Below are 16092 nucleotides of genomic sequence, written 5' to 3'. Positions count from 1 at the left end.
GTAGTTCAACCCCTTCTAAAAACTAGATGATTCACACAGGAGAAAACAACTGCACTTGAGTCTATCAGTCCATGACGGAAATACACTACAAATGGAAGGGTTGTGAGAGAAATTTCAAGAGTTCCACAACACAGACTGGACACCTAATAATCCAAATGTGTCTCTGGCCCCCCAAAAGCCAGACTATGTAATTAAAATAACTTTATATTGCATAGAAAAAAAATAATATAAAGGCTTTAAAAATATAATCACCAAAGCTGGGCATGGTGCTGCATGCCTTTAATGCTAGCACTCAGGAAGCAGAGATAGGAGGATCGCAGTGAATTCAAGGCCACCCTGAGATTACATAGTGAATCCCAGGTCAGTCTGTGCTAGACTGAGACTCTACCTCGAAAAACAAACAAAACAACAAAAAAAAACAACCCAACACCAATCTTGGCCTACGTTTATAAAGAAAGGCACCTAGCTACTGTAAGCCATAAATACATTCTAATCATATTTTTTAAAAGTAGGAATAATTGACCATATGCTAACCTATAAAATAAGATTCAACATATTCCAAAGAGAAAATCAGGGGCTGCAGAGATGGTGGTTATGGTGCCTGCCTGGGAAGCCTAAAGTCCCTAGAGCCCACGTAAGCCAAATGCACAAGGTGGTTGGAGGCCCTGACAGACCCGTGTTTGTTCTCATTCTCTCTCTCTCTCAAGTAGTAGTATAGAATGAGTAGATAGGTAGATAGAAAGAAAGAAAAAGAAAGAAAGAAATCACTAGGGAAGTGGCAGCTCATTGGTAGAGTACTTGCTTAAAGACTAGAGACTCAGTTCTAAGACCCACATACATATACAACATGAATCATGTACATTCCCTGATCAGCTACTTTTGTAAATTAAAAAGAAATATAACTAAAAATTATAGATAAAAGTTAGTATGTTAACTGGGCGTGGTGGTGCATGCCTTTAATCCCAGCACTAGGGAGGCAGAGGTAAGAGGATCTTTGTGACTTTGAGGTCACCCTGAGACTCCATAGTGAATTCCAGGTCTGCCTTGGCTAGAGTGAGACCCTACCTCAAAAAAAAAAAAAAAAAAAAGTTAGTACGTGTTACTATGAAAACTAAAATATATTAACACCAGAACTTGTGAAATAAAGGAAAAACCCATGCTTAAATGAAAATTATAGCTTTAAAATCAAGGGCAAGGGAGGAGTTTCAACAAGTCAGAGAGTCAAACATCATTCTGTAGATGTTATGAAGACAAATTATAGGAAATGAAATTCAAAGAAAGTAGAGACCTTAGTAATAAGGAGCAGAAAATAAATGCCAAAAAACTTTACATGTAGTCATAATGACTATGAACAATACTAATCTTTTCCTTTTCATTACATTTTTAAGTTATCAAGCTTTTGGTAGGCTATGTACAATAACCCTACTGATATTACCAGCATTAGGAAAAAAAATTTATTCAGTGTAGGTATCTGACAAATGGCTTCTGAAAACCTATTTGTTTGGATTTAGGAACCATGGCAATGGAGAGAACAAGATTAGTCCCTACCTCCAGAACAGTCACTTATTTATTTGTCATGATCAGGAATTATACTATTCATTTAAATACACAAATCTCAGACTAGAGAGATGGCTCAGCAGTGAAGGCACTAGTCTGGTGAAGCCTAATGACCCAGTTTGATTTCTCAGTACCCACGTAAACAAGATGCACAAGACAGCACGTGCATCTGGAGTTCATTTGCAGGGGCTGGAGGCCCTGGCATGCCCATTCTCTATATGACTATTTGCCTCTTTTTCTCTCTCTCAAATAAATAAGAGGGAAAAAAAAATTAAAAATAAAATGGAAATGCATACATCTCTAATGACCAGTGGATTTACAATGTGTACTCATGAGTTATTCACCTTTTTCTCTCTCTTCATCACTGGCCATAGCTTCCCAATCATCCAATCCAGCATCCTCAGTTTCTTCTTCCTCTTCTTCTATTAAAAGAAAAAAATAGTAACGTAAGACACAAATCAATTAAGAATAAGAGTCTGGGGCTAGAGAGATGGCTTAATGGTTAAGACACTTGCCTGCAAAGCCAAAGGAACGAGGTTCAATTCCCCAGGACCCATGTAAGCTAGATGCACAAGGAGGCGCACACATCTGGAGTTTGTTTACAGTGGCTGGAAGCCGTGGAGCTTCCATTCTCTCTCTCCTCTCCCTCTCTCTCTCCCCCCCTGCCTATTTCTTTCTCTCTCTCAAATAAATAAAGAAAAATAAAATTATAGAAAACAAAAGAATGAGAGTCTAGGCTTTTAGTAAAAAAGTAGAAAGTTACACTGACATAAAAAGAAAGGTTTGGGGCTGAGGAGTTGGCACATGACTAAAGGTACTAGTATGCAAAAAGAAATGTTTTAGTTATGCAAATGTATTAATGCAACTTTCACTCAATTTTTTAGAACTATCTTGGCAATATACCTAGTATGTTATATTTCTTAATATACTTCCAATATACATTACTAAACCCAGATTTCATCATTTCAAAAAATTACATTAAAAATGCAAACACATGGGGCTGGAGAGAGAGATGGCTCAGAGGGTTAAGTGCTTGCCTGTGAAGCCTAAGGACCCCAGTTTGAGGCTCAATTCCCCAGGACCCATGTTAGCCAGATGCACAAGAAGGTGCACACATCTGGAGTTCGTTTGCAGCAGCTGTTGGCCCTGGCGTGCCCATTCTCTCTCTCTCTCTCTCTTTCTGCCTTTCTCTATCTGTCACTCTCAAATAAATAAAAATAAAATACTTTAAAAAAAAAAAAGGTTTAAAAAAATGCAAACACCGGCCAGGTGTGGTGGTGCACACCTTTAATTCCAGCACTCAGGAAGCAGAGGTCGGAGGATCACTATGAGTTCGAGGACAGCCTGAAACTATAGAGTAAATCCCAGCACAGCTTGGACTAGTGTGAGACCCTATATTGAAGAGGGGGAAAAAGAAAAAAAATAAAATACTGGGTGGGGCTTAGTGGTTAAGGTTCTTGCCTGAGAAGCCTAAGGATTTAGGTTTGACTCCCCAGAACCCACGTAATCAGTAACACAGGGTAGCACATGCATCTGGAGTTTGTAGGGGCTACAGACCCTGGTGTGCCCATTCTCACTCTCTCTCACCCCCCTCTTCCCTCTCTCTCTCTTTTCTCTCATGGGGGGGGGGGGGGCTGGAGGGATGGCTTAGCTGTTAAGGCACCTGCCTGCAAAGCCAAAGGACCCAGCTTCGATTCCCCAGGACCCACATAAGCCAGATACACAAGGTGGCACATGCATTTGGAGTTCATTTGCAGTGGCTGGAGGACATGGTGCACCCATTCTCTTTGTCTTTCTATCTGTCACTCTCTATCTCTAAAACAAAGAAAACTACAATATATTTAAAAGGAATTTTTTTAAAATTATTTATTTATTTATTTGAGAGTGACAGACACAGAGAGAAAGACAGATAGAGGGAGAGAGAGAGAATGGGCACGCCAGGGCTTCCAGCCTCTGCAAACGAACTCCAGATGCACGCGCCCCCTTGTGCATATGGCTAACGTGGGACCTGGGGAACCGAGCCTCGAACTGGGGTCCTTAGGCTTCACAGGCAAGCGCTTAACCGCTAAGCCATCTCTCCAGCCCTAAGAGGAATTTTAAAAAATGAAAATGCAAACACTGAAATGTTCCTTGGATTTCAAAAATGATGTATGAATACATTCATTTCTTTCTGAACTTTCAACTATATACACACAATTTGAGTTTTGCTTTAACATTTACCGATATCTAAATATTACTTAAATCCCCAAGGTTGACTATAAGTATGAAGCTACCACTGCCATACAGTTCAAAGCAATGTAGAAAACTGTTTATAATTACTAAAGAAGCAGAAGACTACAATTTTCAATGCTGTGTTAATATTAGACTTTAATAAACTCTCAATGTGTTTTTATTGAAATCCAACTACATAAAACTATTAATAAATGACAGAAAGGCAAACAAGGTGCAGTGTCTGTTTCTCAACTATCATCATAACTTACGAACAAATATAGATAAATCATGCTAAGGAGGAGACAAGACCTAAAGTAAAAAAAAAAAAAACCAAACACTTCTTCTAAATCAGATACTACAAATATGACTAAAATGGTAACTTCTAATTTGCTTTCAAACATAAGTTTAACAACAACAACAAAAAAAAGAGAGAAAACACAACCCAGGCCTACAGACTGCAAACCCATAAATAAAATCCAAAAACTCCCTGGCTACTCTACAAAACATTTTACTGACACTACTGTAAAAAATGAAAGTGAGTTGAGTCTCATTTTGATGTTTTCTAAAAGAGGAAATAAAAAGAGATGGTGTAAAGTAATGCCTAAAGATATTCTTTTAACCAGACATTTATTTGGCCACAATCTACTTAATGTTAACAAAGGCAATTTCTGATACACCAACACTGTTCAACAGAAATTATCTAACAAGAAACCTAATGCAACTGGCCTGGTTCAATAGGAGGTGGTGTCTCTTCTTTTTCTGGTACTATTTGCTCCACAGCTTCCACAGGAACACTTGATTCCACTGCTTCAGACACTGGAAAGGGAGCAGAAACCAAGTCAGACACATTTTTTACAGTATGTAATTTCTGTTATAATACCTATATCAAGGGCCTTGGGAGACATACAAGGTAAAGAGCTTGATGCAAAAGTGTGAAGTACTGAGTTTGGATTCCCAGCACCCACATAAAAGCTGGTGCACATCTGTAATGCAAGCACTGGAGAGACAAAGACAGGGGATACCTAAGGCTTACTAGATAGCTAGTCTAGCCAAACTGATAAAATTGCAAGTTCACGGAGAAGCACTATCTCAATATACAAGGTGAAGAGCAAATGAAGACAATACCAGATGTTGACCTCTGGCCAACATGCATACACGGCAATTGTACACAAACACATCTGCACGCACACCACACAAACATACACATAAATAAAAAAGATACTGTTTTCAGTAGAGAATAAACGTTGGTAAATGTGCTGGAGAGATGGCTTGGTGGTTACAGTGCTTGTCTGTGAAGCGTTAAGGACGCATGTTCTATACTCAAGGTCTCAGGTAAGCCACACGCACAAAGTGACACAAGTGCACAAGGTCGCACATGCACGTAAGGTGGTGCACACATCTGGAATTCAAGTGCAATGGCTGGAGGCCTTAGTGTGCTAATTCTCTCTCTTACACACACATTAAAAAAAAAAAAAGGCCAGCCAGGCATGGTGGCACACGCCTTAAATACCAGTACTAGGGAGGCAGAGGGAAGAGGACCGCCATGAGTTCAAGGCCACACTGAGACTACATAGTGAATTCCAGGTCAGACTGAGCTAGAGTGAAACTCTACCTTGAAAAACAAAAAAACAAAAAACAACAACAACAAAAAGTCAGTAGACACATGCCCACAAGGTTGCACATGCATCTGGAATTCAACTGCAATGGCTGGAGGCCCCACTGAGCTAATTCATTCTCTTTCTCTCTCATACACACACACACACACACACACACACACCAGTCTATTGGGCTTGAATTTAAAAAATGTCAGTAATAACCTGAACATGGTGGTGTACACCTTTAATCCCAGTACTTGGGAGGTAGAGGTAGGAGGATCACTGTGAGTTCAAGGCCATCTTGGGACTACTAAGTGAGTACCAGGTCAGCCTGTGCTAGTAGAGTGAGATGCTGCCTCAAAAAAATAAATAAATAAAAACCCTTTATTTTATTGCTAAAGATACCAAATGCAGGTTTTAGGACAAAGAAAATCAAGCAAAATATAATTATATGTTTTAAAAAAGAGTTTGAGGGCTGGAGAAATGGTTTGGCAATTAAGGTTCTTGCCTGCAAAGCCAAAGGACCTGGGTTCAATTCCCCAGTACCCATGTAAGCCAGATGGCGCATGCGTCTGGAATTTGGTTGCACTGGCTAGAGGCCCTGGCATGCCAATTCTCTCTCTGTCTCGTTCTCTCTCAGTCTCTTTCTCTCCCTCTAATAAATTTAAAAAAAAAATTTTTTTTTTGATTTTTCGAGGTAGGGTCTCATGCTAGTCCAGGATGACCTGGAATGCACTATGTAGTCTCAGGGAAAAATAAAAATATGTGCATTTTTTAATTTGTTTATTTATTTATTTATTTATTTGAGAGCTACAGACAGAGACAGAGAATGGATGTGCCAGGGCCTCCAGCCACTGCAAACGAACTCCAGACATGTGCGACCCCTTGTGCATCTGGCTAACATGGGTCCTGGGGAATCGAACCTCGAACAGGGGTCCTTAGGCTTCACAGGCAAGCATTTAACCACTAAGCCATTTCTCCAGCCCAAATAAAATATTTTTTAAATTTAAAAAAAAAAGAGTTTGAGCCAGGTGTTGTGGAGAATGCTTTTAATCCCAGCATTGGCGAGGAGGGTTACTGTGAGCTTCAGGTCACTTTGAGACTACAAAGTGAGTTCTAGGTCAGCCTGGGCTAGAGTGACACCCTTCCTTGAAGGAATCAGGGGAAAAAAAGTTTGGGGCTAGAGAGATGGCTTAGCAGTTAAGGTGTTCACTGGACCTCGGTTCAATTTCCCAGAATCCATGTAAACCAGATGCACAAGGTCTGGAGTTTGTCTGCAATGGCTGGAGGACCTGGTGTGCCTGTTCTCTCTTTTTCTCTCTGTGTCTGCCTCTTTCCCTCTCAAATAAATAAATAAATAAAATTTAAAAGTATTTTTTTTAAAAAAAATTGAACAGAAGTATACACTACATGAGCATATAATGCTAGTCCCAGTAGTCATAGATTATTATAGGAAAAACTAAGTACTAGAGATAAAATAGCTCCCAGTCAGTTGTTGATGAGGGAGGTCCCTAGTACCCTCAGAACAAGACAGGTTACTACTACCATTCTTGATTACTGACCAGAACTTGACAGTTAAGTCCCTATTGCTGAAGACACGACTTACTTCAATTGCAAGACACTTGAGAAATCAAGCTGAAACTGAGCTAAAAACTTCCTCCCTGTTGGCTAGCTTTTATAGTGCAGGAAAGAGCAATGCAGGCTGCTAGATGTGAAAAGTCATCAACAGCCTTAATCAGTAAGGTACCCTACATGCTATATAACTGACCAGCCAGGGGAAAATGTGCCCACTAATGCAATCATGACATTGCTATTATGGGGATATCCAACTGCTTTCTAATTGTACTTGAGGTATGCCCTATAAGAGGGAATTAATTGCTGGTACAAAAAACTTGGTCAAAAGCTTGTGAATAGAGGTTGTAGGCCCCAGGAGGGAAGTTACTATCGTTGTTTGGCTAAATATGTATGCTGTGGCCATTAAACTATTCTCTAAATATTTAAATTTATGCCCATGATGAATGTGGTTCTCAACTTTGGCTACAGAAGCTACCTTTTAAAGTGGGCAGCAACTACTAGAGAGACTCAAAACTTGACAAAGTGACTACTGAATGATCAGCTCTAAAGGGGACAGCTACAGGCTCAAGGTACAATGTGGGGTGGGGGGGTGAGTGGAGGGTGTAAGCCAAAGGTTGGGGAGGAGTACTGCCCAGCACTGTTTTCCAGTCATGACATACTACTGGACTAATGAACTCACAGAAGCTGTAGTTACCTGCACGACACCTAAACAAACTTGGGACCAACAATATTCTGTTATAGATAGAGGAGGGTTTTATGAAGTCACTTTCTCTTCCCTAGGAGCTATTGGCAGCCACTGGTTGCTGGGACAGGAAAAGATTATTTTCTTCAGTGGCTTAGCTATTTGTAAGTTGCTGTGTTCTAGTAAATCACCTCCCAACCCATGCAAGCAACCCTAATTAAACTCAACGCGTCCAAATAAAACACAAAATAACAGAGTATACAATATACTAAATGGGAATAAGAAGTTCAATGAGAGGGGCAAGGGAACATGATAAGGTAATGAGTGAATATGATCAAAATACACTGTAAATGTATAAAAATCAAAAATTTAAAAAAATTCTGACTTTCAGTAAATTTGCAAAGCAGTTGAGCTATCAGTCATATGTTGTAAAGGAAACTAGTTATGTGCTCAACAGAATCACAGAAGGATAAAAAGAAAAAAAATGTAATTTTGCTCTTCAGAGTTAAGAATTATTCATAGGGTAGGACCTAGATTTTTCAAACAACTTATCTATTAGTCTCTTACTGAATTAGAAGCAAAAAGAGTTTCAAAATATTGTTTGGGAAATGGGGGATGTAGCCAAGGCCCTGGGTTGAATCACTAATACCACATACCTATGCCCATGTGGAATTCTGTGAAAAGATATTCTGAGCTGAAAATTACAACTAAAAAAACACACAAAATAGTTTAGAAATCAAGAGGCTTTTTAATATACATACCTTCTTTATTTTCTACCTGCTGTGGTGTTTTTTTCTTCTTTTTATCTTCATAAATTGGTCTTTTCTTTGGCAAAGAGTCTTTTGATGGCACTTCAACACCTAAGGGACAAAAAGGGAAAACTTCAGGTTTATGCTATTTGCATGACACCTGAAAAATAGGATTTTAAAAAGCAAGTATGGTGATACACACTTCTATCTGCACTACCAGCACTTAAGCAGCTGAAGCAAGAGGATCAGTACAAGGTTAATGTGAGCTATGAGACTGTGTCTAAACTTTCTCTGTTCCAACCAAAACAAACAGCATTTTAAAAGGCAACATTTTATTCAACTCAAAAACATACTCCTTAGGGCTGGAGAGATGGCTCAGTAGTAAAGGAAGGCACCTGCCCATAAAACCTAATGACCCAAGTTTGATTTCCCAGTACACACATAAAATCCAGATGCACAAAGTGGTGCGTGAGTCTGAGGTAGGAGAATCATTGTGAGTTCAAGGCCGGCCTGAGACTACATAGTGAATTCAGGTCACCCTAGGCTAGAGTGAGACCATACCTTACATATATTATATATATATATATACATACACACACATTCATGGAGAAAGTATGTTTATATAGAGAGTCTTAAATTTTCTCTTCAGGGAATTGGGGGTATTGCTCAGTGGTACAGTACTTGCTTAGCATGCATGTGGCCCTGGTTTAATCCCCACTATACAATAATACAATTCTATTCAAGTATACAATAAGATTTGAGATAAATGAATATTTTGCACCCATCACCGCAATAAAGATAGAAAGCAGTTCCTTCTGTCCTCACATTCATAGTCCATGCTTATGTTCTGATTAGCTTTTTCCAAAATGTCAGTAAGTGAAATTTTTCACTCTGGCTTTTAAATCATCTATTTTATTTGTGGTATATATTAGTACATCATTGTGTTACTGCTCAGTTAGCTTATTAGTGGACTACTTTGTTACTCTGGTTAATAAATAGAAGAGTTGTTTTCAGTCCAGGCAATTATAAATAAAACAAATGTGATCATTTTCATACAAATTTCTTCATAAATATTTTTCTTGAGAAAACACTCAAAGGGAGTAGTAATTAGGCATATATTCAAGCTGTCAACTGCTTTCCAAATTGGACTTAAGGTTGAGCAATCTCTGTCCTGTCTTTTATCGACATCTTGGTAAAAATAACTGTTCTACTCTTTTGTCTGCTTTTATATGAAATTTCTTGGTTGCTAAATGTTGCATTGAGATCTTTACATGATATGGATATTACTTCCTTGCAAAATACACAACTGGGAAGAGCTGTCTTTGAATTCTCCTAATGGTGTCCTTTGCAGAGAAGAGGTTTTCAATATTTTTTTTTTGTTACAGATTAGAGCATTTACTTTTGTTTTATTATTTACTGGAGAGAGAGAAAAAAAAAGGCAGAGAGAGAGAGAGAATGGGCATACCAGGGCCTTCAGCCACTGCAAACAAACTCCAGACGTGTGTGTCCCCTTATGTGCATGTGCATCTAGCTTTGTGGGACCTGGTGATTCAAATGAGTTCTTCACCTTCACAGGAAAAAGCCATCTCTCAAGCCCCAAACATTTCAAGGCGTATCTAAGCATTCTTTGCCAAACATCACATTTTCTCCTGGTTTTCTCTAGGTTTTAGATTTGTGTATTTAGATTTAAAGCTCATTTTGAATAAGTCCTTACATAGTGAGTGAAGATTAAGTCAAGTTTTTGCTTGTTTTGTATTCAGATGTACAATTGTGGCAGTACGACTTATTGCAAAAAACTTATTATATGGTCTGCTGTATCTATTTTTCACTTGGAAAGAGAAAAGGAAAGTCATCAATTGACCATATGCCCTGTTCTGCTAACTTACTAATGTCACATTGCATTTGCCAATATTACATCAATTACATTGATTCTTCAGCTTTATAGTATTTTTCAAATTTTATTTAGTCCTAATATCAGGTATTGAGTGTTCCAAACTTATTCTCCTTTTTCATTAGTATTTTCAGCCACTGGAACCCCTTAGTTTTATGTACATATTTTAGAAATAGTTTACAGGTTGCCATAAAAACATGCTGGGGCTGGAGAGATGGCTTAGCAGTTATGGCACTTACTTGCCTGCAAAACCAAAGGACCCAGGTCCTCAGTACTCATGTCAAACCAGATGCACAAGTGTCTGAAGTCCATTTGCAGTGAGTGACTGGAGGCCCTGGCATGCACATTCTCTGTGTCTCTTTTTCTCTCTCCCAAATAAATAAATACACAAATAAAATATTAAAAACAAAAAATCCTATCATGTTGGGTATTTTCATCAGGATCCTACAGAATTTACACCTTTTTTTGGTCTTTGTTTTGTTTTTGTTTTTCAAGGTAGGGTCTTGCTCTAGCCCAGGCTGACCTGGAATTCACTATGTAATCTCAGGGTGGCCTTGAACTCATGGTGACCCTTCTACCTCTCCAAATTCTAGGATTAAAGGCATGTGCCACCACACCTGGCTGAATTTATACATTTTGAAAACTTAATTGAGTCTCACAGTTCTGAACACAGCATCTTTTTTTATAGGCCTGATTGTGATTTATTCATTACCATTTCATATTTTTCAGGATAAAGAAACTACAAATAGTAAAACTGTAACTATTTCAATTTCTTTCTGGATTGCTACTCTAAATGCTATTGCCCCAAAATTTTGATTTTCAGTTGCTAATTGAAGTACAACTGATATTTACATATTTACTGACCTTGTGTTTATAACCTTGTTAAGACTCATCTTTGAGTGCAAAGGTTTTCTGAGTGGAGGAGATTCCATGGGATTTTTCTATGTTGATAGCCATCATCTGTGAACAGACAGTTTTACTGACTCTTTCCAATCTGTATGCCATTTATTTAGTTTGTCTAATTGCTCAAGATAGATCAGTCTAGCACAATGCTAAAAGAGTATTGGGAGAAGACTGTTTTGCCTTATTCATAATGTTGAGGATTATTATTCAGTCCTTTCACCAGAAAATGAAAGGTATGCTTTTTATGAGCAGATGCCTTAAAATATTAGTTTATGAAGTTCCTTTTATTCTGTTTATAAATATATTGAATGTCAGATTTGGTCAAATTCTGTGTTCCTTACAATTGTGTAACATTTCTTATTCTGATTATTAGTATGAGAAAACACATTTATTATTTCTAAATTTTTAACCATTCTTGCATTCCCAGGATAACACTCACTGGTCATGAACAGACACATATAAATATACATATTTATATTTTGCTGGAATCTAAACATTAAAATTTGTTGAAAAATTTCACACTTTTAAGTACATGAGGATGTGGCATCATGGTTCACACCTGTAATCACAACACTCAGGTAAGAGGTAAAAGGATACTGACATGAGGTGCAAGCCAGCCTGGGCTACTATGAAAACCTGTCCCCCCACCCCCCCCCCAAAAAAAATAGTTCATAAAGGATACTAGTTTGCAAATCCTGTCTTTAAATGCCTTTGTCTCATTATATTAAGTATAACATTATCCTCATGAAACAAGGCTATTTCTGGAAAGTAATATATATAACTGGTCCAATTCTTCAATTATTTTTTTAACTCCCTGGAAAAACAACAGGGGTTTGAAGTTTTCCTAACAGGGGGGGAAAAAAAAAAACAAAAAAAAACCAACTTACCACAACTTACATAGAAAACTATAGGTTATGTATCTATGAATTTGTATCTTTTGAAAAATGGCTATTTCATTTAATTTTTAATATGTGGGTGCCTAACTATTTATAGTAATGTCTTATTACCTGTAGTGACAGCTTGCTCTCATTACTGAGTCTTTTTTTTTTCCCTTTAGTGCAGCTACTGGTTTATTAATATTACTGATCATTCAAAGAAACAACTCTAATTACACAAATTTGGCCACTTGGTACCTTTCTTTTCATTTGGTCCAAGATATTATTTCCAATAAATCTTTCTCTTTGACACAGGCAAAGAAAAAGTTTATTTGTTTCCAACTATTTGTGGATTTTTTTTTTCCCCCAGCTGTATTTCTTCCTTCTTTTTCCACCCTCTCTCCCTCCTTCCTTTTGGAGAAAAGGTTCTGTAATTTAGTTTGACAGACCTGAAATTTGCTATGGAACCCCAGTGTGGACCCAAACTCACAATCATCTTGTCTTGATTCAACCAAGTACTAAGATCTATGCCACCATGCCTGGGTCAAGATATATGTATTTTTTGCTGTTCATTTTTGGATTAATTCTGTTATGGTAGGAGAAAACATACTGCATAACTTTAGATCTTTATAAATGTATTGAAGGTTATTTTATGGTTCAAAGAATGGTCTACTTTGGTGATTATCTGATAGGTGCATGCACATATTAGACTGCTACAAACTAAATTGAAACTTAAGTGCTTTTTTAAAAAAATTTATTAACTTATTTACCTGAGAAAGACACAAAAACAGGCTGAGAGTGAGTATGGGCATACCTGGGCCTCCTGCCACTGCAAATACAACTCCAGACACATGTATCATTTTGTCCATCTTGTTTTACGTGGGTACTGGGAAACTGCACCTGGGCCATCAGGCTTTATAAGGAAGTACCTTTAATCACTGAGCCATCTCTGCAGTCCCAAACTTAAGTTTTTATTGTTATATACCATTTTATTCTTGGCAATTTTACTTTTTCTTAACTTTTGTTATTTTATTTATTTATTTATTTATTTATTTATTTGAGAGCAACAGTCAGAGAGAGAAAGAGGCAGAAGGCAGAGAGAGAGTGAGTGAGAGAGAGAATGGGGGTGCCAGGGCCTCCAGCCACTGAAAACGAACTCCAGATGTTTGCGCCACCTTGTATACCTCTGGCTTACTTGGGTCCTGGGGAATTAAGCCTCGAACCAGGGTCCTTACGCTTAACCGCTAAGCCATCTCTCCAGCCCCAAAATTTTACTTTTTGTGAAGTATATTTCCAATTAATATACCAGCTCTAGCTTTCTTATGATTACTGTGAGCACTATATATTGTTTCTATGCTGTTACTTATAGATAGCACAGTTGGCTCAGTTTTTCAAACAGTCTGTCTTATAATTCTTATGTTCAGACTGCTTTTATCCTATTTAACATAATTAGTATTATGATTTTAGATGTTTCATTTGCTCCCTGAGTTTTCCTCGCTCCTCTCTTTTCTAATTTTTTAGAAACAATTAAACATTTCTAAGTAGTCACCTACGTTTTAGCACTTAGTGGTGGGATTAGAATATTCATATGTAACTTTCCACAGAATACTGAAACCAGTATTTTACCTGGTACATAAGACACTAAGAAGTGAAGTCTAGGTCTTAGTTACTGGTTTATATCTCAGTTCCAAGTTTTGAAGCTTTAGCTATGCTTCTCTGACTCTGTTTAAAGCACATACAACTCCCTGGTATGCCTGGGAACAATGGCAGTTGATAAACAGAAGTAAAAGACCCTCTTTCTCCAGCTCTCTCTTCTCTATGACTTCCCCTACACACTGTGACTCCCAAAAGATCCTCTCATCAAAAAGAGGTTGTCTTAGAGTTTTATGTCCGGAAGTTCTACACAAATGGGGTTATTACTAAGGCAAAGTAATAAGAAAAAAGGGTAAACAGTAATGGAGAGTCCCCTCAAAAATTTCAGACATCAGAGACCTTCTTTCACAACTCCTCTGGCCACATTAAGAAACCAAACAAGTATACCATTCCAACATCCTTAAAAACTTGTCACACAAAGGATAAAATAATTTTAGAAGTGCATAGCTGAAAGAATGGAGGTTCTGAAACTCTTTTCCTCACATTTTCCCCAAAACTGTGACCATCATTATATATTCTACAAAATGGGACTTAAATTACAAAAATAGATCACAAAGTTGAAAAACCAGTATTATTCCACAGTAAAAGATTTGGGTCTTTGAAAGCTATGATGAAAACAAGGCAGAGATAAAAATGTTTAACTTGAGCTGAAGAGATGGGTTAGTGGTTCAGGCACTTGCTTGCAAAGCCAAAGGACCCAGGTTTAATTGCCCGGGAGCCATGTAAAGTAGATGCACAAGGTGGCGTGTGCATCTGGAGTTCATTTGAGGTGGCTGGATATCCTGGCACATCCATTCTCTCTTTCTCTCTCTCCCTTACCCCCTTTACTCTCACTCAAATAAACAAAAGTTAAAATTAAAAAAGTGTTTAACTTGCAATGAACTCACAAGTAAAATAAAAACATGTCTTCCAAGGCATGGTGGTGCACTCAGGAGGCAGAGGCAGGAGGATTGCTATGGGTTAGAGGCCAGCCTGAGAATACATAGTAAATTCCAGGTCGGCCTGGGCTAGAATGAGACCCTGCCTCAAAACAACAACAAAGTCTTAAGTGCATGGTAGGCAGAGTAAGTCCCTGCCAAAGACATTCATGTCTATTCCCTACAACATGAGAATGTGCTGCCTAATGTAAGAACAATATAAATATAATTTAGGTTAAGGACTGTGAGGTGGGTTATCCACATAGGATCAACTTGATCACATAAAATAGAAGAGCCTTTCCCAGAGGTAGAGTCTGGTGTCAGAGCGAGCTGTGACTAAAGAACAGTCAGAAGGCGATACTGCCAGCAAATGAAGAAAGGCCACTAAAAGCGTGAAAAGACATAGAACACAAACTCTTAGAACCTTTAGAAATAATACAGTCTGGCCAACACCTCAGCCCCATTCAGCTTTTTTTTTTTTTTTTAAGCAGAGAGAAAGAGAGAGAGAATTGGTGTGCCAGGGCCTCTCACCTCCACACATGTATTGTACTTGTGCATACCTTAACTCACACAAACATGTACACACTTTTGTACAACACATAATCACACATAACAAATATTTTTATTTGCACATATGTGTGTATGCACAAGCATGCATGCATAGCAGGGCCTCTTTGTTGCTCCAAGCAAACACTAGAGGTTTACATTACTTGTTTATGTTTTGTTTTTTAAAAAAGGCAGGGTCTGGCTCTAGCCAAAGGTGGCTTGGAATTCACTATGTTTTCTCAGGCTGGCCTCAACTCCACAGCGCTCCTCCTACTGGGATTAAAGGCATACACCACTATCCATCATGATTTCACCTTGTGCATTTAGCTTACATGGATCCTGGGGAATCAAACCTAGTTCCTTTGGCTTTACAGGCAAGCACCTTAACTGCTAATCCATCTCTCCAGCCCAGATACATGATTTCATCAAATAATAGGAAGAATAATCAGCAAACAAAACCGCTTATAATTATGACCCGTACTAAAAAGAAAATTAGGGTTAGAGAGATGGATAAACTGCTTGCCACACCACTCTGCATTCCTGAGTTTGGATCAAATGCAAATAAGATGCAACAGAGTGACTTATCTAATATAAAACAGTATCATCGGTTATTTTTTTTTATTATTTTATTTTTATTTATTCATTTATCTGACAGAGAAAGAGGGAGGGGGAAGAGAGAATGGACAACAGGGCCTCCAGGCACTACAAACAAACTCCAGACACGTGTACCCCCTTGTGCATCTGGCTAATGTGGGACCTGGGGAATCGAACCTAGGTCCTTTGGCTTTGCAGGCCTTAACCACTAAGCCATCCCTCCAGCCCAGTAATTATTTTTGTTTAAATTCATGGTTAATATCTTAAACATATCTACATATTTTTTCCTAATACAGCAAGTAAATATTTATAATTAAGACAATAGAGAAAATCAGGGTCAGATA

General features: G+C 38.1%; 1 protein-coding gene across 2 annotated transcripts in view; it reads right to left on the bottom strand.

The window, feature by feature from the left end:
• Positions 1-16092, bottom strand: part of Eif5b (eukaryotic translation initiation factor 5B) — a 99245-nt gene that overhangs the window by 41143 nt on the left and 42010 nt on the right. Inside the window, exons 7-9 of one of the 2 annotated variants that reach the window (XM_045147740.1) lie at positions 8382-8480; positions 4495-4584; positions 1902-1979 (exon numbers count right to left, since the gene is read on the bottom strand). In XM_045147740.1, coding sequence (XP_045003675.1) covers positions 1902-1979; positions 4495-4584; positions 8382-8480 — 267 coding nt within the window. The remainder of the gene's footprint in view (positions 1-1901; positions 1980-4494; positions 4585-8381; positions 8481-16092) is intronic. The other variant, XM_004669781.3, reaches the window with a different exon arrangement.

Source organism: Jaculus jaculus, chromosome 4, assembly GCF_020740685.1.
Source record: "Jaculus jaculus isolate mJacJac1 chromosome 4, mJacJac1.mat.Y.cur, whole genome shotgun sequence".
Lineage (NCBI taxonomy): Eukaryota > Metazoa > Chordata > Mammalia > Rodentia > Dipodidae > Jaculus > Jaculus jaculus.
This window is presented reverse-complemented; position numbering and strand designations above follow the sequence as displayed.